The 21917-nt window shown below is 53.3% G+C and overlaps 7 protein-coding genes across 7 annotated transcripts; 2 read left to right on the top strand and 5 right to left on the bottom strand.

The window, feature by feature from the left end:
* Positions 1-1956: 1956 nt before the first annotated feature.
* Positions 1957-2876, bottom strand: Z520_12282 (uncharacterized protein; the record flags this gene model as incomplete). The annotated part of the gene is made up of 2 exons (XM_016782768.1): positions 1957-2057; positions 2123-2876. 2 exons carry the CDS (start codon positions 2874-2876, stop codon positions 1957-1959), a joined length of 855 nt encoding a protein of 284 aa, XP_016626134.1.
* A 1459-nt stretch (positions 2877-4335) lies between these two features.
* On the top strand, positions 4336-5292 carry Z520_12283 (uncharacterized protein; the record flags this gene model as incomplete). The annotated part of the gene is made up of 3 exons (XM_016782769.1): positions 4336-4587; positions 4645-5046; positions 5113-5292. The coding sequence occupies 3 exons, from the start codon at positions 4336-4338 to the stop codon at positions 5290-5292; spliced, it is 834 nt and encodes a 277-aa protein (XP_016626135.1).
* A 7082-nt stretch (positions 5293-12374) lies between these two features.
* Positions 12375-12984, bottom strand: Z520_12284 (uncharacterized protein; the record flags this gene model as incomplete). The annotated part of the gene is made up of 2 exons (XM_016782770.1): positions 12375-12627; positions 12656-12984. The coding sequence occupies 2 exons, from the start codon at positions 12982-12984 to the stop codon at positions 12375-12377; spliced, it is 582 nt and encodes a 193-aa protein (XP_016626136.1).
* A 528-nt stretch (positions 12985-13512) lies between these two features.
* On the bottom strand, positions 13513-13983 carry Z520_12285 (uncharacterized protein; the record flags this gene model as incomplete). Its single annotated transcript, XM_016782771.1, has 1 exon — positions 13513-13983. One exon carries the CDS (start codon positions 13981-13983, stop codon positions 13513-13515), a length of 471 nt encoding a protein of 156 aa, XP_016626137.1.
* A 434-nt stretch (positions 13984-14417) lies between these two features.
* Z520_12286 (uncharacterized protein) lies at positions 14418-16862 on the top strand (the record flags this gene model as incomplete). The annotated part of the gene is made up of 3 exons (XM_016782772.1): positions 14418-14820; positions 14876-15618; positions 16215-16862. 3 exons carry the CDS (start codon positions 14418-14420, stop codon positions 16860-16862), a joined length of 1794 nt encoding a protein of 597 aa, XP_016626138.1.
* A 306-nt stretch (positions 16863-17168) lies between these two features.
* Z520_12287 (uncharacterized protein) lies at positions 17169-17735 on the bottom strand (the record flags this gene model as incomplete). Its single annotated transcript, XM_016782773.1, has 2 exons — positions 17169-17313; positions 17362-17735. 2 exons carry the CDS (start codon positions 17733-17735, stop codon positions 17169-17171), a joined length of 519 nt encoding a protein of 172 aa, XP_016626139.1.
* Positions 17736-18966: 1231 nt separating this feature from the next.
* Positions 18967-21582, bottom strand: Z520_12288 (uncharacterized protein; the record flags this gene model as incomplete). Its single annotated transcript, XM_016782774.1, has 2 exons — positions 18967-20822; positions 21069-21582. The coding sequence occupies 2 exons, from the start codon at positions 21580-21582 to the stop codon at positions 18967-18969; spliced, it is 2370 nt and encodes a 789-aa protein (XP_016626140.1).
* Positions 21583-21917: the final 335 nt, after the last annotated feature.

Genomic DNA, 21917 nt, shown 5'->3' on the forward strand with positions numbered 1-21917 from the left:
TCGGGTCAATTTCCTCGGTGTGCGGCTTCCAGGCAGTCTTCTGATGACTTGATCTTATAGAGCCTGGATGTGACCGCCGATCGCCGATGAACGGACATCATTGTCGACAGCCGGATGACGAATCGAGTTGCAGAGCATATTCTATCAAAGCAATCTGGTTGTTCACTGGCGCTCTACCAGCCGAGTCCCGAGCGAATCAATCGATCTCCTCCAAATAAGAGCTTCAGGGGTGGTGGTCAGGACATAGCTACGCATGGTTTGTGTCTAGCCACCATCACCATCATGATTGATTCGACGTTGATCATTGGATGAATCAAACTTACGGCTGAAGTTTCGTCTAAGCGAGCGGCTGCACGGTCAAGCTGTGGCGCAAGACACTCACAGCAAGGGCGGCTTGTCGCTCTCTGGCCAAGGTTGAAATTCATGCCACTGTAAGGGAAGCGGATAGATAGATAGGTCAATAGAAGTAATAAAGCCTACCTTTGTCACGTCTCCCATTGGGTTGGGCTGAGCCCAAGACGCTACTTTGAGCAGGCCTTCTTCAACAACGCCCGCATCGGGTTGAATGCATGAATAAATGCTCTGAAATTGGACCGTTCTGCTCGACGCGTCCAGCCCGCTTCGAATGGTATCAATTTCAAGGTGAATGCGCCCCGAGGACTCCTCGTTCCTGTCGGAGGGTCTACGGGCATTCCATATCCTGACCCAATAACCACACTCACGCAGAGAGCGCCTCGAGCGCTACTTTTGTAGGCCACCCCTCGCGCGGGATGCCTGGTTGTCTGTCTCGCTCTGTCTGCGTCCGTGCCCGTTTCTCAGTATCTCAGGGCGTCTACCATATTCTCATCATCGCAGGAGTCGCCATGATATACAGCGCAGTCGGATCCCGATGAATGTGAACCGACCGAATTCCTGCCCTTGCTCCCTTCCGTCCCTGCGTCCAAGTGTATGCCCTTTCGAGTTCGGTCCGAGACAAGGAGTCGCCGGGGAGATTGCGAGCACCCAGGAAGCAAAGCAGAAAGAATACAATATCGATGCAGGAATGGAGGTAGGGCTCTTCTCTGGGCTGTCGTGTCCTGCTGCCACTCTTTTGGCACCCTTTGATAACACACAATCCTTTCGTTGTCGCCGTCACAGGTCGGGTTGATTGAGGGGCTCATCCCAGGCTAGAAGGCACCCGGAAAGAGAGATTGGAATACAGTGAGTCTGGTGGATGCGCAGGGTCAGAATGCGCAGAGTCATCGCAGGCGCAACTCCCGAGGTGAGTGTCCAACAGGCACCGGTTCAACGGTATAGCTTACCTACCTAGCTACCTAGGTACTTAGGCGTTCATTTCCAAGGCATTGAGCACCTAAAACATTCATGGCGGCAGCCCCCCGGGCGCTTTGCTTGGCACTCATTGCACCCCAACTTTTTAACGATTCCCCTGATAATTTAGGCACCGAGCACCCGCTTTAAGCATCCCTAACACATTGCTGGGCCACCGCCCCACACCAAACCAAACCTCCACCATTCTCACTTCCCCCGTCCGCCCGTGAACCTACTCTATCGATCCGCACCGTAAGCAAGCGCTGGCGATATCGTCTTACGGTGGAATTAGCGATGCCATTGAAGACTGTCTATCCTGCGACTAAATCACCCTACCACGATAAGCGAAGGGGCCCATTGGGACGGGGCCGAATCTCAAAACATCCAGCGCTTTGAGGTAATTTCGACCGCACCACCACCAACGCCCTCTCACTGCAACACTGATTCCAGACCCTTCGCAGCGCCGCCATCACAACTTACTCCTGTCTTCCGTCCACTCTTATCCCATATCCACTCGGCTCGAGGGTATGCGTTCATACGACTCCTCGCTCGACTACTTCGCCCACCCTGAATGGACGGAGACGAAAAGCCACGACCGATGCCACGGCAAAGACCGTTGAAGATAGCCACCGACTGATCGGACTAGCTCTAAATCCATGAGATACCGAATCTCTGAAAGATGTGGATTCCCCCGGTCATGCATTCTGCCATGAGCATCCACGAGTACCTATCCATCGACGTGTTTGCCACTGCGCTAAACGTCAGTAAGGTTGAGGGTTTTATCTACTGGGAAAAAGGACAAACAGTTACATACGAGCTTCTTCCATAACCGGGTGTATGGCCCTCATAGAATTAAGGGTCCTCAGGTCAGGCGTGACAGCGTCCAGATTATCTGCCAACTGCTGAGTTTTGCGGTGGAAGAGCTTGATAACCTCCATTGCCGGCTGGTCCAACTGTGTCGGCTGGAAGTCGCCAACAATCACAGCCTCTTCCCATGTTGATAGAATCAGTCCCGACATGAGGTAAGTCTTCCACCAGTCTTCCAGTGTGGTGCACGGGACTTGGTGGCGCGCAGCAAGATCCCGCAACGCTTGTTCGTGGAGCAGAGGACTTAACCTTGAAAGAAGCAAGTCTTGCATTCCTCCAAGGCGGAGATTGCGGCTTGTGAACCATCGCAACGAGTTTTTGATCTCTACATCGTTGGGAAAGTAACTCATGGCACCGTCCTTGAAAAGGGGAAGCTTCCCGGGGTTGCTCGTGACGTTGTCCTTGTCCTCATCCTTCTCCTCGCAGATGATACAGTCCAGCCAAGTCATGTCGAAGTGAATTTCGAAAGGCCATTCGAAACCGGGATGCTGACCCAGACATTTGTACATGAGACTCGGGATATGCGATTCAAACATGATCTCACTCTTGGCCTGCATGGAGAGATTCCCAGGTCGTCGGTTGACAAGTTGACAATGCTCGCAATGCCATATCCCGTTGTCGCAAGGAAGGTCGGAGATGATACATTTGAGACACCTTCGATTCTTGGGGACAAGGTCGCTCACCATGCGAGAAAGATCCATTATGACAAGCAACGAGTTTATTCAACAGAAAATCAAATCTGCCTCCCATGCGGAAGGACCTTGAAAAGATGTGACCGGAGTCGGAGGCATAGACTGCAGTACCAACGTGAACCTCCCACAGTCGGGAGTGGCAAGGAGGTGGTGGGTGTGCTTTTGTATATCCTCAGGCTGAGACTCACAACAGAAAGGTGTTCTCACGACAGCCAGAGCGGACTCAGTTCCCCTCTATCTACACCGCAGCAAACATTGTCCGCACTCCCGAGCTGCCAAAATGATGCACGCATCTCAAATCGACTCGATTTTGTCTAGGCATGCTGCTTCAGACGGGGTCTTGATAGGCACTAGCATGACCTATCGAATAAGAGTTCGCCTGGGGCTGATCCGAAAAAATATGGTGATCTCATGAGACATTTAGCGTTGCATATACTGCATTGCACCTGTGCGAGCCATTGGTCTATCAACAAGTGTTGAGGGTTGTCTCCTCGTACCCGTGATTGACTCGCCAATCAAGTCGATTTTCTCGGGTGGTCTTGAGGCGTCAAAGTGAGGAGACTTCTCTCGGCCCTGTCCACCCTGCAATCCAACTCTTACCTACGAAGGCTCGATCCGATGTCCGATGCTTGAGAGAGAAAAACAAGCGAACTGAGCGCGCAAGGCAAGCAAGATTACCAGCCGCCTCAATCCGGCAGTCAAGCAAGGCAGGCAGACAGACCGACAAGGAAGGAAGCAAGCAAGCAAGCAGACACGCAAGCCAGCAGGCTGGGTGGTCTCTGGGTACGGCTTGGAGGCGTCGCCAGGTTGTCTTTGGTGAGTGACAGAAGTCCCTTGCGTTTGCTCTGGATTTTGCTTCAATCATCTATGGGTCTCGGCTGCCGGGCAGCTCTGTTCCGGCTCCCCTAGCTCCCCAGACGGTCACCTTACCAATGAAATCTCGTCGAAAACGAGCAGCCAAGGGGCTTCTTGCCCAGAGCTCTCTCCAAACATGGCAACGATCCCCAGTGGCCTCCAATCATAATCTCCATCACTTTCCATCACATATTCAGGTCACAGGAGTGGCCCATGGGTTTCCAGATCTTCCCTGCACTACGGAGTACGGCTGCTGCGAAGACTTCGTCGCCAGATGTCAGTCCTCCAGGTGGGCGGGCTGGCGTGCTAATCAGGTTCCGGCCAAAAGAGGATTGACACGCTCTCTTCCTTGGGAAGAAAGACCACCATCCCCGCCAGGCGAGGCAATGACAAGTCCTGATTGAATGATGAGAGTAATATGCCACTGACCACATGCTTGCTATTGCATGCAGCTCAAATAAGCGGTAGGGATATGCCGAGACTCGAGAGTCAAGGACTCTCGTCCTCCACGGGAGCAAGAAACATAAATGATGGCTGGCTGCCAGCTCTGCTCTGCAGGTTTCACCGCCCCTCTATACTGTTCATGCTTTGATCGTTGGTTAACACAATCGCCATGTTCAACTCTTTTTTGTTCTGCAGTGCCCTCAATGCTGTCTTCACCATCCCATACCTCCTGGTGACCATCGGATATGTTCGGGATGGCCTGGAAGACAAGAATATCGTATACGTGCTCAGCAGCCTCGCCAATGCAACCAGCCAGGCGCTCTTTGCCGTGGCTCTGACTGCCGCAGCGGCCCTGCATTGGACTCCGTGGAACGCCATGGCCCTTGCTCGGGGGACGCTGTTCTGCGAGGCTGCGTTTGAGGTATTGCGTGTGACTTCCAGCCTCGATGCATCCCGTTCTTCTAATTTCATGAAATAGGTTGTCGAGATCGCCGGAGCCATTGACGCCTTGTACCTCCAAGCCTGGAATGGCTGGATCAAACTCTTGCTGGCGGGCACGTGGGCCGTTACTTCGATTGGCCTGATGGTCACGTCCTTTTTCCTTGACAACGACGGCGCCACTGGATTGATGCTGTTCGCATTCTCCATCGTGGCCAACTACGAAATCAAAATGCACTGGGCTTCTCGGACGATACCAAAACTCGAAGCCCAGGGTCAACGAAAGCCCCGACGAGGGAATGCCATGGATGCGGACTCGGACCTGCCAGCCTCGGAGATTCTTCACCTGGAATCCCTACGCACCTTCGTCTACGTGATCATCACGCTTCTTACGACGATGCCAATGTTCTTCTTCCTTGATAAGTGGCCTCTTTTCTATACTGTAAGCCCTTTGTCCTCCCAGAATCCCCCGTGGTGGGTGGTCGTGCCACTACTGACAAGAGCCCAGCTGCAAATCCTGATTGTCAACATGTTACTTGCCTTTGGCAATATCTCCGGGAGGCTTTTGTCACAGTGGCCTTGCGGGCGCCAACTGCTGGACCTCGATGGCGACGACTACTCATCCGGGAGTGAGGAGCCCGACATCCCACCCGAGCTGCTGCACCGTTACAGCGGCGTTCTGTATTGAACGGAAAGCAAGAAAACCTTTTCTGCGGAACTCAACATGGCGGACAAAAGAAGGGACACACGGAAGGCTCACAACAACTCCTGGGTCTCGAACGATGCCTGTCAGAATGGGAGTTTCGAGACCTGGCCGGTAGTCACGATATTCTGCTTGGCTCGTTGGAGAAGAAGGAAAAGCTGCGGCGTAAAACTGACATAGATCACACAGTTTCAGGGTCGGTGCCGTTTCAGATTGGCATGGCGTAAGATGAAATGGAACCCATTGCCACTTAGTCGGTCGTCTAGATAATTTGCTATTCAACTCATGTAGTGCTGAAATCGAGAGCAACAGATCAGCCGGGGGTTCATTCATGATGGTCTGTTCCATTGACTCGGGCCTGACATGTCCATCATCAATACTAAGCATCCGCCCAGCCCACCAGAAACGCCCCCTCGGAGACGCGCGCCCACTGACGCTCTGGACGGGAGGGACACGAGGAAGGGCGAGAGCAAAGAGCAGAAAGGAATCAATGACGTTCGGTCCACGCGGGCAAGAATGGCGGTGAAAGAAATACGGGAACAAACTTTTTCGGCGGAAGCCAACCAGCATTCAAGGCTCGAGGCTTGAGGGCAGGGTTTCAGTGACGCCCAGTAGTCAGGACAAATCAGTGACAATGGGTCGAATATTACGGCCTGTCAATGACCCCAGAATGGTTGCTGCCCACGCACCTGTAGCGGCGGATGATTTCGTGGTTCGTTTTGCTTTTTGTTGAGACGCAGGTAGCTGGATAGTTGGGTGAGGAAGATGGAAAAGGGCGTCGAGGGTGTTTTTTGGGGTGCGAAGGGGACTGAGTGACTGATTGACTGACTATTTGTGTTGTCAGGCTGAATGTGCTGCCTCGTACGGAGTACTTGACATGGTTCGCAGGGGCCTACCCGGCTAGATAGCTGCAGCCTTTGTGGTGAAGGGCTGTCTAGTGACCAGGCAGTGCCAGGTTCTTTCGTTCTCCAAAGTTCCTTTCCCTCTTTTTCAATACCAGTACTGCCAGAGATCATTGCCCCAAGGCGCTAGTCGGGGGAGCGGTTTGCCACTCATCACACCTGCATTCACAGCTGCTGCTCTTGAATAATATAGGCATTCTCTGAGAAAAGGCCAGAAGTAAGGCTTAGGGAGTCGGTGAACTTGTTCGAACCTACGAACTCCAACCATGTCAGCCTGTTCGCCCAAAAAAAAGGAGGGACACGCACCACTTTCAACACAAACGGCCCACATCTGTCGGCGGTTGCTTTGAAAACAAACCCTTCCATTCCATGATCATCCAGAAGTTCCTCTAGGCGCACATTTTGATACGTTGAAATAGCGTCTCAGTTTCGGATCCCTAAACTCCCTCCATGTCTGAGGCGTGGGCGGATACTCCTTCTCCTCTGCTCGATAGCTCCGACCTAAACGCGTCACTCTCCTGGGAGCGCACGGCAAGAGGGCATCTTTCGGTTCCCTCAGGGAGGTACGCCATGGAGGGTTCCCCGCCAAAATCGGAGCTCGAAATCCGTGGCCATGAAAACCAGAGTGTGGTGATTCGTGAGGTGCGAGGGGTGAAACGATGAATACCCAGCGAGCCAGCGAGCCAGGTACCTACCAGGTAGGTATCCATACGATATGCACGGCAGGGCGCGCAGTTGCCAGGATTTGGTGCCAAGAAGTCACGTGATAACTAGTAACGTGTCAACCTTCTCCACGCCGATTTCCAACTCAGCTTCAGCTGGAGGCCGCTGCCAACTACCATGCCTTGCATTCTCATTCGAATGCCGTCAGTCAAACCAATATGAAGTCACGCCAAGGGTGTCGCTTGCATGAGGCTTCTGGTGCGGGATTCGAAAGTGGCGACCACCCGTATCCAGTGAACCAAGACGTCGATCATTTTCCTGTGACCAGAATTGCCGCGATCAATGCCAGCGATGCCAGCAATACAGCCTGATCCTCTTCGCTCTCAAAACATGCTTGACTAGTGCAAGTCTACAGGTGCACCATTTTGAAGGCACAGCACAAGATGCCGATGACTCCGTTGGCTGTCTGGAGGCCTGCGGAATATCCTGGGAGACCGAGCGAGATTCAAGACTCTCCCTGATCTCTTATGGCACCGGTTATGGTTTCTGGAGCTCCACAGAGCTTGTGCTACCACGGGTTCCATTTTGATACTGCCTTCCTCACCATTGCTGCAACCAAGGCAGAAAGCCCCGAGGACTGTTTATTCAGGAAAGGACATCTTATCAAAAGCAGTGGATTTCAGCCCGCAAGATAGGGATTCCAGGAGTCCAAGGCGTCTGCTTTTACCTTCAACAACCCTACCGGTCCATGTCGTCCTTCACACGACTTTATCTACCCATGCAGCGATTACAAGCTACTTGGCAGGCTTTCGGTACTCCGAGAGCTACTCTTGTCTCCTTGGGTGCTGTATTTTGATCCTGAAGAGTGAGCTTGGGAAGGTCGTTTCGACAGAAAGTGTGAGTGCGAGGAAACCAGAAGACAGGGGACAGAACCGGGGTCCCTAACTCGGTCTTGTCGAAAGACAGAAACTGCTCATCCCGGCAGCTGCACCAGCTATGGTTTCGACTTGTTAAAAAGTACACATCGCTGAGGGGCAATCTCTCGTACGAAAGCGACGTTTACCCAGCATCATCCGGGCTTGCAAATCGCTTTTCAAAGATGCTGGATGATGAATATGTGGCTGAGCTTTGGCGTTGATGGCTGATTGAGGGACTGCTATGGACAACCACTCACACTTACAGGGAACAGAGGAAAGTCATTCCCAAATGGAGAACTTGGGCGTCACTTTTGGGACCTATTGTCTATCTACAACAATACAATCTACGCCAAAGTTGTGGAGACATGGTGTGCGCACGTGGGATTCGGGACTACGGGTGAGCTCTCAGCTGCGACTTTGGTCTTTGTCCCGGTCTGAAATCCATGGCACAGTGGTCCATCCACGACCTATGTGGGTAAGCAGCGGTCGGAACCCTCAAGGCAATACTATCTCATTCCCTTGGGCCATGCGAGTGAACGGTGACGCCATCCCCCAGATCCCTTGAACCAGACGTCGCCGATGCCGAGCAGTATGAAAACAGCTCGGTGCATTTCATGAGGCTAGCTCGCATTGGATCCAAAGACTGGTTGGTATCTTGCCCTGGCTATATGCAGGGACACGGTTAGCAAGTACCGCCCCATTGGGATGGTTTTTGTGGACTTAGAATACGGGCTCGGGCGCTCTACTGGAGCAGAAACATCGTACGATGACGATAACGATCGTTTAAGGGAGCAAGGAAAAGAAGAATGTCGAGATGTTGGATACCACGAGTACAAATGGAGTCGGTATGTTTCTAGTCCTTGAAAAGGCAAGCTCTTTCCAGGCAAGGACCAACAAGGTGTCTCGAGTGCGCACCCTGAAGATCTCCATTGCAGGAATCCAGCTTTTTGGGCAACTCGGTCCGCTGGTCGGGTTTAGAAGCCGGGGTGCCATTCACTATCAAGCCGACGACGACCTCCTCGTACGTGGGGAACGAGCACTCGCTGAGAAGAAATACAAATCAAACGGCAACCTCCTGCGATCAACCAACCATATCGTGCGCAGTTGCACTTTTTGGCAGATACTCCAAACTCTCGTTTGCGCTTCCCCCCGTGCCGACTTCCCTCATCGTTGTTCACGTCCGCTCAAGTCCAGCATATCGTGCCTTGAGTGTTTGAACGGACGCCTTGGATATATACACGAAGCTAGCCGGTATTCCTCCATTCATATCGATTGATCTCGATCTGTTCTCGAGTCCGATATACGCTGGTAGGAAACCCGCGGCAAGCACGTCAAAGTCAGAGGAGGCCACCAGAATCATGCACAGGGTTATCGTCAAGGGCGGACGGCGGTATCGAGAGGCTATTACCTTCAGGGCTGTCCTCCAGGTTTGATGGTCTTCAGGCCCTCTATCTTGAGAGGCGCCTGATGCCGGTGATACAGCGAGAAGGCCTTTTCCTTGTCTGGACCGTGTTGGACAGAAAGGGCCTGGGTCACCGTATAGCCCACGGCATATGTCCTCTAACACACACCACGAACGTCTCGCCGTTACGGATGTTTCCGCACACAACCGTCTTCGTTTGAACGGCGGGACAGGCTCATGGCAATGCCTCTCAGTCAGCTGCGTTTTGAGACCTTAGACATCTCTCGAACATCACAAAAGACTCGCCCATGACTAGCGCAAACAGATACTTGATGCAGCGGGAGTCATTGCCAGTCAACTCGGAGTCAACGATCAAGAACTTGATCGCACTGCCAGGCGTTCGTGATATCCATCTGAGAGGCATTGTAGTTTTTCCTAGCGGGTAAGTATGCTCGCCGCCTGTTGATCTCCGGACGGCGTCCGATCCTGGCAAGGCGAGGCAATCGATGACCTCTGGGAGAGACTCTTCCTTGCTTTCCTGTCCTTTCTCTCCAATGATCATGTTGAAATAGTTACAATGAGCACGGGGAAACTGTGTGGGTCGCTGCAAACCTCGGCCGGCGAGCCATCCTTGGTTGCAGTTGAGGACTGGATGGCTTCTTGACGACGGGAACCTCAGATAGCTGGCATTATGCCCAGACTCCCTGCGCCGGCGGATGGCGCGAATCTCTCCGACAGTAGATCCATAGCACATGCTGCAGCGTAGTACTTTCTTGCTTCTCCTCTGAGGTAGATCTCTCTCTCTCTCTCTCTCTCTCTCTCTCTCTCTCTCTCTCTCTCTCTCTCTCTCGTCTCTCACCCGCGCACCGAGTTTGCTTCAAGCCCCAGACCATCCGCGACACACGCGCTTTCGTCTGTGCCAGAGGTATCCTGACCGAGATCCGTGCTCTTGTGTACCTTTGTTCGTCACCAACTGCCCGGAAAGCTCTCGTTCGCGATCGGGACACAGAGGATCCCCCTCGTGGTCCTGCTGGCCCCGCCAACGGCGCCTGCAACAGTCCCCCATGAACAGGGGGGCTTTTCTCGAATCCCGTCCGGTCAGGTTTCCCCGCCGCCTGCTCTGCGTGCCCCAGTGCCGGTTTCTCCTGCCATCCGTATCCGGTATGCAGCAGTGCGCTTCCTGGATCCCCCGCCCGGCGGAGGGTACCTGGTCGTGTGCGGCTCTGCTGGGCGAGCCGCACATGCCGGACGAAAAGAACCCGCCTGGGCTCAGCAACCGTCGTCGAGCGAGATTCCAAAGCATCGCACCATGCGTTTCCCACGATGCTCTTGACGATGCCGCATGCGCAGAGCCAGAATCGCGAGGTTTCTCGTCGCCGATTTTCGGGGGGTCAACTGGTCGACTGCGATTTCGGCCAGTTGACCCCGGCCACCGTGCACAGTGCCATCAGTGAAACGAAGGCAAAACCTGTCCTGATTGATGGCAACATGATTGGGCGGATGAACAGAGATGCCCTGATATGTGAGTCATGAGCTTTGGGGCTGTTTGGTGGGTGGACCGGGTGGCCCTGTGGCTTCCTGGTTGCCCGAAGTGCCCAGCGCCCTGGCGGGTTCGTCCTGGATTCCGTGGACGGCGCACCGATCAAATGCATTCATCGAATGGCCCTGAGCTCGAGGATGGAAGTACCGCAATTTTGGGCTCGTTGGGAGGGATAAAGGGCGGAGCGGTTCGAGGGCGAAACCAGCTGCTCCGTCACAACTAGCTGTCCCGATGAAGGGCGTCATTCAGGCCCTGTCCGTCGCTACATCCTCTCATCTGTGCTGCTGCATTCTATTTTCCCTCTGTGGAGTTGCCATTCACGCACCGAGTTGGAGAGTGACGGTGATTGTTCGTTCCCAGCAGGGTCGAAGCCGCACGGACAAGAGCCTGCACGCAAATGCGACAATCTCCGGTCATATCGTGCGTCAGAACCGACCAGGCTTAGAGACCGTCGATAGTCGATGCTTGAAGACCCTCGCACATGTTCGCTGCAAGGGCCGGTAGTGCTGCAAATCGTCAGCCGACGGTTGAGGAACGGCCCAGCACATGCGCCCAGCTCTCTGGCTCCTGTGCTCCTTGAGTGTCCAAAATCCCTCGACTTGCTGGGCAGGGGCACGAGGGGATGTCCGAGCAATGAATGGCATCGGGATTGGAGAGATTGGAACACTGGGAGAGCCACAGTGTAGCGCGGCGCGAAGGAAGAGCACAAGTGCCCTGGTGAAGCAGCCTTGTGGATCGGAACCGGATCACCATCTGCTCAGCGGCAGAGGATTCAACGCAAAGCAAGCCTCGGAATTCTCGTGGTGCATTATCTCTACATGCACTTGGGTAGCGGGCAAACGAGAGACTGTGATATAGGTGAACAAGAGTCTCCGGCAGAAGGTGCTTTCATCTCCGGTCCTGTCCTCTTCCGAAGACATGCCGCGGAGTTTATCAGCTGTCCAAGGTTTAGCCTTGTCGACGTCTTTGAGGATTATCATCAGCGTGTGCCCCGTAAAGGCCGTCAAAGCATGCCTGATGCTAGTGAGAGCAGAGAGGCAGGGTGTTGTACCTCCTGAGCAAGGAAGAAGTATCGACCATAGTGTAGCAGCCTCGCCACCTCCCACTGGTGATGGTTGTGCGGTGAAGGTAGGCATTTCCATTCTTCCTTCTCCACCAACAGATAGAGAGCCTACACTCTCAGGTCGCATACTTGGATATAGCAGCTGACGCCGTGAAAATGAGATGAGACGATTTCCCCAACAAGGAGATTTTTGAAGTACTCGGCGAGTCGGCGAGTCGGTAGCGGACAATGAATAATCCGCCCGAGTTTTCCGCAAACAGAGCATTCTGATTGGCGGACCGAGCTCAGGCAAGAAACCGCAGCGGCCGCCATTGCCTTGGGGTCGACTGCGCCTTTGGATTGTCCAGACTAATATTGAGAGTGATACTTCGATAGCTTCGACATCGTTACACCCAAGGGCGAGCAATGCAGCATCTCGGGATGAGCCTGGCAGGACTGACAGCGAGAGCGAGAGCGAGAGCAAGAGCCCGTGCGCCGAAGTTTCCGGGCAGACCTTTGGAAACTCACCCCTGATTCATATCTTCCACGCTCTTGACTTCTTACATTCTGAGGCTAATGTCATTCATACCGGTGTGTCCAACTATACCCTTGCAACTGGAGTCTTCATGCCCGGGCTCGGTAAGTCCAAGAGGACTGTGTCCGGAAGGCCGCTGGTAGGCGAGGCACCATGGTTGGCGCAAGGCTTCGATACAGCGGTGTAGTCGCCCCGCAAGCTCCTGTCTTCCTCGTCATCACCCATCTCCCTTAGTGAAGATGCTCCGCGCTTTCTGCTGGTGCCAGCGTCTGCCTGGACGTTTTCCTTCAGCCACTTTTCGATTTGACCTGCCGTCCACCTGTGAGCGGGTGTCTCTGACAACGAACCCTTTAATAGGGCTCTGAAATCCTTTGATGAGCGTTCTATAAGCGGCTGCAGGTTCTGACGTATCCAGTTCCGGTGCACATCCTGGGCTTGGCGGTAACCGAGCATCCCATCCCTTCAATCGCGTTCCCTGATGTGTAAGCAGTTCGAGCATGATAATGCCAAAAGACCATATATCAACAGCATTGGTGTGATGTAGTTTAGGCTCCCAGAATTCAGAGGCCACGTAAACACCTGACCCGGTATAGGTTTGCATATTTCCAGAGAGGTCATATTTCGTCGTACCCAGGTCAGCGATCTTGGCAGTGATTAACCTCCGACCATTGACCATTTCGAAGGACAAGAACGTTCTCGGTTTTCGCGTCTCGGTGAGTGTCCCGCTTCGCGTGCATGTATGTGAGCCCTTTGGTGAGGTGAGTCATTAAGGTAGGGATATCGCGATCATCGAGAGTGATTGTGCCAAGATCATCATTGATCCACTCCATGACCAACCAAGGCGGATCATCCACTTGCGTCCCTGTCAGGACTTCGATCGCCCGTACCATATGAGGTTCGGACTGTTATCAGTATAGACATAGACGTAGGCACGCGACTCACCGACACGCCGCAGACCGGAGACTTTCCTGAACTCTTCCACCAATGACTCTCAACGTTTCCGACTCACTCTCGGGAGATCGGAGGCTTTAAAGTGTGGTACCTTCGCGGCGAAGATCTTTTGCGAGTGCAATTCCTTGACCTTCGGGAACGTTGCAGACCTACTCATACCCCCATGGTCCCCTCTTTCTCGTCTACTGCCGGGCTTGGGATCCCATGACCGGTTGCCCTCCGTGCCAAGGATTGCTCCTGCATTCGGTATTCATTAAGAGGCGAAAGCTGTCGAAGAAGACGTGCCTCGGGTTCCCAGTATCTCTGATCCTCGAACGAGAGACGAGCTTCCCACACTTGCTTCGAGGTGTATCCCTGCCTTTTCAAGCAGCGTTGGAGGCCATTGCAACGGCCCGCCACACGCATGCGTCTGGTACCGCTTCTGCGCAATGTTGCTGAGGAGATTTTGCGAAATTTTCTCGGCCAGCAGCTTCGAATACTGTCGGGCATCACATTCCCGATAAACAGCGTCAGGGATTTTCGCTCGAATCTCATCAACTTCTTCTGTGGTGAACTTTTGACATTCTATTTCGCAGAGATAATCGTAGGATTGGGTGACGTCTTTCTTTTGAAAATTGGGTTCGGGGGTCTCTTGTTGCTTGCGTTGCAGCATTTCCTCCAGGCATTCAGCTATATCTCCAGGGGTAGGAGCAGGCGGAGGCACGGAGAAGGTGGGCGTAGACATGGTTCGTTGGAGGTAACGGTCCTATCGTAGTACGAAATATCATGAGAAATAAGGAGGGCCAGAGTTTCGTTGGGCGGACCACTCCTCAAGGACTGCTCTTGCACAGATGAGAGACGACCAAGATAGGTTTCCACTGTTGCCAAAGCGGTGGGAAATGATTGACAGGGCGCCAGAGCACAGAGGGTATTGGCCTTTTATCCAATGCATACTATATACTCCCCTCACGAAGCCACGACTGTGTGAGCGGCGAGATGCAATCTCAACCTTGGAACAGAGGGCGGGTGAATGCACGTGATTTACCTCACTCTGTGAAGCCACTCATTGGTCACGGGTGGTATTCATTTCACGTGATTTCACAGCCTGCGGCTTTTGCCCCTCAAGTCGCGCCGTCGCGTTCTTCATCACTTCGACCCTTTGTTGTTTTCCAAAACATCATGGCGACACCCCTTCATAGACACCAGTCATCCTTGCAGAGTTTCCTAGACTTCTCCTCCTCTACCGTTCTAAATCCTGACCAATATAGTCAGGCAACCGCCATCTTCGACCAACTCGTGTCTCGATACGAGCCCTTCCAGGCTGAGCGTACAGCCTACAAATATATTACTCTCCTCCGAACCGTCCATGAATCGGTTGTTTCCAAAGACAGCTTTCTTAACCACTTCTTCTTGTTCATTGATGCAGACCTTGGACATGGACAGGACGCTCCATCGTCAGACTTTTCTGAAATTTTGTCTCGGTTTGACAGCCTGCATGCTTGGAGCCGTGAACAATCGGATGAGCTCCAGGAAACCCTCGCCAACTTCTCAGACCACCTTGTGAATAACTTCTTCCTGCCACGTATTGCACACACGTACTATCCGTACATGATCTCCAAAAGCTAACGTGGATCCAGTCAAAGCATCTGGCCGGAAGTCCCCTCCACCTACCCCTACCTCTCTTAGTCTACCCCAGACCCCCGACCACGTCATTGGCACCACACAACGACTTGTACGTCTACGGCAGCAATGTCTTACTCGCGATCGCTATCGATGCGTGATTTCCCGCAAGTTCGATCTCACTGAAGCAAACGCACGCTGGGAAAGAGATGGTAGCAATTCCAAGGACGATGATGGACTCCCGCTTAAGGATGAAACACCTGAATATTTGGAAGTTGCACATATACTTCCTCACTCTCTCACGTCACTCTCAGGTGGTGTTGGGGATTTACAATTAGTATATATCTCACTCTATTATTTCGTGGTTTTTATTGACGAAATAGTTAAGAGTGAATCAAAAAGAGTGGCTCTTCAGATATTGAAAATGTTCGATCCTGATGCTGGTCACCTCATTGAGGGACCCGATATTGATAGATCGACCAATGCTATCACCCTGACGCATCATTGGCATCGAGAATTTGGGGATTTTACGGTATCATTTCAACCATCAATCGATACCTACAAGATCGACTATATTGACCCTGATCGACCTTTTCGTGATCCTTTACTCCCAATCAACCGCCAACTCTATACTACTCTAACTAAGACCATCGATCCACCCTCTCCTCGACTTCTGGCTATTCATCATGCCATCGCGCGAATCCTCCATCTTAGTGGAGTTGGGAAGTATATTACTCAAATCATTCAAGATATGGAAGAGGTGAGTATAAAGGAAAACGGATCTACCGCACTCGGACACTACGTCCGCTTGAAGGTAGATGGTTGGTTGGACGGAATTCCAGTTTGTTGAATCACTGGAATGAGATACCTCTCTATAACCTTTCCGGAAAGAGAGCCTCGGGGGCATATGTCGCTCGTATGCTCGAGCACGGTACGTCCTCGCTCTTCCATCGCCGAAGCCGATGGCATCGTTTCGACCAAGAATTCCTGCCTCTCGATGAGTCTGTGCATAGCAGATTATTTGTCGTCGATCGACCCCGTTACACGGTTGTTGCTGTTGCTCACCGGTTGACCAAACTGGCCATTTAACACGGTACTTGACCGGACAAGGTTTGAAGAAGGAATCCAACTTAAGCCTAGCTCAGTTCTGAGCTCTGGTAGATCATAAACACATCGCTATGATCACTTCGTGGTGATGGGACACGGAGTGGATCTAGCCGCCAAGTCAATTTACAATGTACAGTATCTTGCGCCAGGACCTTTTGCCAACGTACGAGGTACTAGTATCTGGCCTACCCTTTGTCTCCCCTGTGTCCCAAGGCCTGACATTCAAGCCGTCCAACTCATAGCTCAAAGTCACCTCCGCCCATGGTTTCTTTACCTTACAATGACGACGATGTTGTGCGTCTCTGTCAACAATACGAACTTCTCCAGCTGCCGTTGCTAAGCCACGAGTCCACTGGTCGCAAAGTCATACGAGTGTCAGACGGTGTTGTTGTGAAGTTCGGACTCGGTGTGACACTACAAGAGGCAAGTGCGCAGCAAATTGCGTTCGATCGAGACGTTTCGCGCATTCCATGGGTGTATGGCTTCTTCGAGAGAGCGGATGGGCTGTTTTGGAAGACAGGATACCTCGTAATGGAGTATATCGAGGGAGTGACCCTTGAGCAGGTGGGCTGGGAGCAACCTGGAATGCTTATGCGCGTCGCCGCGGCTGTGAACGCGATCAACTCGATATCGAGCAAGTGTCCGGGCCCTGTCGCTGGGGGAGAAGCACACCACTCCCTATGGTCGGAGAGTGGCTCCGGAACTGCCTTTCAGCACGTCCAAGAGCTAGAAGCTTATCTAAACGACAGGTTATCCTTCTTCGGAAGGGAAGCTCATATTCGCGAGGATGATCTTTGCTTTTGCCATATGGACGTGGCGCCGCGCAACTTCATGGTCGATCTGTGGGGCAGATTATGTCTGCTTGACTGGGCCACTGCGGGCTTTTTTCCACGCTAATTTGAGCTATGGGCGATCGAGTTTACACGGACTGTTCTAGGAACACAATTTGGTCCGGCCTTAGTGCAGAGACTCGAGCCGACGCCAGTTGGAAGTCGAGAATCTGACTCTAGTCTATCGGTACAATTCACATTTCGCAAGCTACCACGACCACCTCCCTCCTTTCCCACCCTCTTCATTCTTTCTCAACACAACCAGAGAAAAGGATCATACGCTAATTTGATATAGTAAACATCAAGATGACGAGACGGATCTTATCATGGCCGCTTTCATTGATCCGAGCGTTTCTGACAATACCTCGGCGATCTAAAGCCATTCGCCTTCCTTTATGTCGAGTTTTATGGGCGTCTGGCCTTTCGAATAGTTGAAACCTATGACGAAGGTGATATGATGCACGGCGTTAGTGGTTGTGATTAACCCTGCTTGCGTCCAGTCTTGCAAAACGGTCAATCTGTGTCAGTGTCAGCCGTGGTATGAAGTTATAGCGCAGCACACTTACACCGAAAAGCGGCAACCAACGCCGGTGGGAGTCATTTTGTAGTTGTGCCTCTTCTTTTCGCGCACGATCTGCAAGAAAGTCTCGACTTTGGTGTTGGGGAGGACATCATATTCAAATACTCTGACCTCACTGTTCGAATGTGCATACAAATGCCTTTTGACGGTGAAAGTGCCCTTGTCCTCCACCGTCCCAAGCACCCACTCCATGTTCAGCCTCACAGAGCCACCACCCGGGGTTAGGAGGTAAATGGACCAGGGATCTTGGCTCAATTGGGCCCCAGGGACGACAGCGCCCATTATTGTATGGGCAACCATCCTCACCTTGATGACAGTGAGTTGGGGGATAGGGGTGTCGGAGGTCGCGGCGCCAGACATAGCGAGGTGCAAAAATGCTGAATGAACTCAAAGTTGTACTGTGGACAATGGCTGACAGAGAGCTTTTGAACTGTCTACATGCATGCTTCCAGCACAGTATGTCCAGGAATGCTCTTTCCCAGGAGAAGTTCCTGCTGCTGGCATTGCCCGGGTTGCCCGCACTGCCCAGTTTATGCGCCTTTCCCCACGTCGCTTCGTCTTAACTCAAACATGCTTCTCAAGCTGAGCATCTTTCTCGGCAGCCAGATTTCCAAACGATGTGGGAAACTGGAGTTATCCAAACCAGCTGAGAAGTACCTCGTACCTTGTATGACATGCACAGTTCCCGCTGCCCGCCGCCCGCCGCCTACCGCCCTTGGCAACGGATCGGCGGGCCGACATTGTTCCAGGATGCTGCGGGACAATGGCAGCCAAGGCAGCTTCACCACAACTCGCCGCTCCCTCTCATTGCAGTCGTGGATTCTTTTCAGAGCTTCTGCCTCTCTTTCTTGAAGTCTAATGCCGACCTTGGCTCCCCCGTGGCTGAGTGTACAGCAGCAGCCCCAGTGCCGGGAATGCGGTATGCCTTTAACGCGTTCATCATCTCCCCACAGCAGGGAACCAAGGCGACCAGGAGCAGCCGCAAGACCGAGGAGCTCGCTGCCAGCGTGTGACGCTCACGGCAGAACCACGAGTGAAACTGGGTTTGTCTGTGGTGATACCTAGGTACTGATAACCAAGAACCGCTGCGCTGATAGATCAGGGAGAGGTTACACAAGATCGATGGCACAGACTCTGGCAAACTGCTTGACAGCAGGATCAATCGCATTGTAATGGTACATGCAGCGTCGACAAACAAACGAGAAGACGCCAGGCGACGAACCCAACGAACCCCACGGATCCCACGGATCGCACGAACGTGTGCACCTTCCCATGCCTGCGACCTCGGCCAGCTCAAAACAGAGACAGAAAACGCCCCCACCGACCGCCCGGCAAGCTGTTCCATTGACTCCGGGGTTTCCGTCATCTCCGCATCCGTATAATACATGGTATAGCTGTGGACAAAAGCAATTGCAGAGGCGCAGCTTTCGATACTACAAGTACAGTGGCCACGACAGCCGAGAGCGTTCTTCCTGTCCAGGTTCTGTCCAGGTGTGGGCTACCTCCGACATGACAGGGGGTGGTAGAGCCTTCTTGTCGTGGGAAATGCTTCAGGAGAGGGTCCCCTCTGCACATAGGAAGATGTCGGCTGTCACTCGCATGGCCGTTGCGCTCCGAGACGCTTGATGCAATCCAGACAACTGATCTCGCTTGGCGAGAGCGCATTGATCATGTGTGGGGTCCTGACAGTGTATCCCTCTTTCCTCCAAGTCTCGGAAACCTTCAAGGCCTGCTGCATAGCGTTAATGAGGAGTTGGATCCATGGATCGTCCAAGAATGCTTCGGCGACCTTCTCAGCAACCAGTACTGATGCGTGCTCTGATCCGGGTCCGGGGATCGAGAGGTTTGCGAGGCCTGAGATTATGAAGACGGCTTTCATTCTCAAGTTCCAGAGATGACTGCGAAGCTTTTCCGAGAACGCCGATGGCTTCATAACGCGCTCGATACGCTCGATCACGACTGCCAGCAGGAGACAGGCCAGATGCCATCGGATCCCCAGGTTGATCGTGCACGAGGAATCGCAGACACTGAGCGGATCAGATGACAACCCGCCATACCGCTTGTTCCCGTGATTGTATACGTCGATGGCCTCGAGGATGGATGCCTCGAGCTCGGACTGCGGCCGTCGCCGGAAGAGGAGAGCTTGCAGCTGCGTGACCTTGCGAAAGAGCAAGACTGTGATGGGGGCGCCTTCTTCCCCCAGGCGAGAATGGCAATCTATGTGCTGTCTACCATCATCCGTTTTGACAACTTTGACTTTGATTTGCAGGCGCGAAAGATGCCATAGCCCGGAGGTCTGCTCGGCCGATGGTCCCTGTGTCGGTTCGCCGAGTATGATTGCACAGTCTTCATCGTGTATCAACACCGGACGACCATCAACCGCCGACGAGATGGTGTCGAGAAAAAGGCCAAGACTGAAGATGGATTTCAGGTATCGTTGACCTAGGGGGGTGGCGGTGAACCCCGTGGCTGGACCGTCTCTCACCTGTCGTATCAACTGAAAGAGATCGGATATACCGCGCCTGATGAATCTGTTGCCTACTTTGCGGCTGTCCTGACGCGGAAAGGATATCCCCGACGGCGCCTCGGCCGCAAAACTCTCGTCGTACTCGGACGCTGGGAAATGGATCATCCCAACGATGAAGTGTGCAAGAATGACCTGAAACGAGAGGACGTCGGGGCTGTTGTCGATAGATGCTTTGGCCTTGGTCCAGAACTCGGGACGACATCCATTGTCGAATCCATATTTCGGCTGCCACCGGTTGGACCCAGGGTCAATCCCCTGACTGCCGAATGCTGCAATTGCCGTCTTCAACACGCGCCAGGCACTCTCCTGGTGCCAGGACATCAAATCCCCGTCCAGCTTCTGAGCCATCTCCATCAAAGAAGGCACCAACCTAACTTCTCGGGGCGAATTGGTGGGGTCGGTGTGAGGGAGCGAACTCAACCTGGCAATCCACCATTTCATAGGGCTCTCAAAACGGCGCGTATAGTTCTGGAAGATGGCACTCTGGATCTTGGACTGGGGCTGTCCACGGGATGATTCGGCCGGCGGTGACCAGAGCACACTTGTCGGAAAGCTAGCTTGTTCGTACCCAAGAAATATGTCGTCGGGCGAAGTGGGCCAGGATCGCCCAGGATCAGAAGCGTTTTCGCCTGGAGGATTACCGAAACCTGTGACACCAGCGTTAACGACGGCGCTGCTGAGGACCGCGGGGGCCCTGGAAAGCGACTTCCAATGTTTGGTATGTCGGAACGAAGCCAACGAAAGGGAACTCACGCCTAGTGCATTCTTCGCCCGACGTCGCGCAATTGAAGCATGGGGTTCCCAGGCTACAGTCGACGTCCTGCTCCGCGCACGCCAGGCACCTCGCCATTTTTCCTCGCTTGGGCATCGAAGACCGCGACCGGTTTCTACACCACTCCTGGTGCTCTCGCCAGACTTCCCTACGACTCGATCAGCGACTTCAGCCTTGCAAGGGGACCATCCAAGGGTCTCTCCTACCTGCGCCTGAATGTTTTGGGACAAAAGCCACAGGAGAACTTGGTGTTTCTGGAGTCTGGCTGCTTGTCAGTGAGTTGAATGCCTGCAAGGAGAGGAGAGCCACCGACGTGCTCGAAGATGACGCAACATGTCCTCGCGTCTCGCATAAGACATCCCACATGTAGGGCAGTAAGACCTTCTCTTCTCACCAGCATCCTGAGGCGCTGGTTGGGGTTCAGCCGTCATGTCCATTTGATCGCCGACCGGAGGGCTCAGATTGAACGGAGGGCTCGGATTGAACAGAGGAGTCGGATTGACCGGAGGACTCAGATCGACTGGACTCTGCCATTCTGGTCTGGGAGCGAAGCTGTGGTTGAAGACATAGCCGGCTGGCTGGTCGCTTTGTTGGTTTCTGGGGGGGATCTGCATGACCACTTGATCAATCATAGGGGGACCCTGAAACTGTATCGGACCCTGTACGTCTGCATGGTGGATGCTGAAGCCATTTTGCAGTTTGGGCACCACACGCATGACGACTTTGTCGATGATCGGTTCAGTCGAGACTGGCGATGAGGCGGGCCATTCTCGAACAGAAAGGGGGCTCGCATAGAAGCTCTGGGGAGGCTGTTGGTCTTGGGCAACAATGTACGGGAAGGGCTCAAAATATCCGTCTTTGGCCGTGGGAAGGTCAAAGGAGATGGGTGAGTAGTTACCCACGTCCATATAGATCGAGTCTTGTCTGATGCGCAGGAGTTCCAGTGAGTGATGGAGATTGACACCTACGAGAGCGCGAATGCCATGTTTAAAGCGAGAAGGAGAAACACGTGGGGGGTCTTTGGGATGGCGGCGAAGAGGTCAAGGGCATGTGCAGGTGCAGGTTTATCTCGTGGTCAAACGTGCTTAGGAACTGTGCTCACGACTACTGCGTACTTGCGGACTTGCCTACTTGGGTACGTGCATTAGCAGGCAGCGGAGGGGGAATGTGGCCCTGGCTTGTGCGACCGGCGCGTCGTGGTGTGGTGTTGATGCAGCTCCGGCGGTGGTCAGTCTCCTGCAGA

Source organism: Fonsecaea multimorphosa (genome assembly GCF_000836435.1).
Source record: "Fonsecaea multimorphosa CBS 102226 unplaced genomic scaffold supercont1.52, whole genome shotgun sequence".
NCBI classification, from domain to species: Eukaryota; Fungi; Ascomycota; class Eurotiomycetes; order Chaetothyriales; family Herpotrichiellaceae; genus Fonsecaea; species Fonsecaea multimorphosa.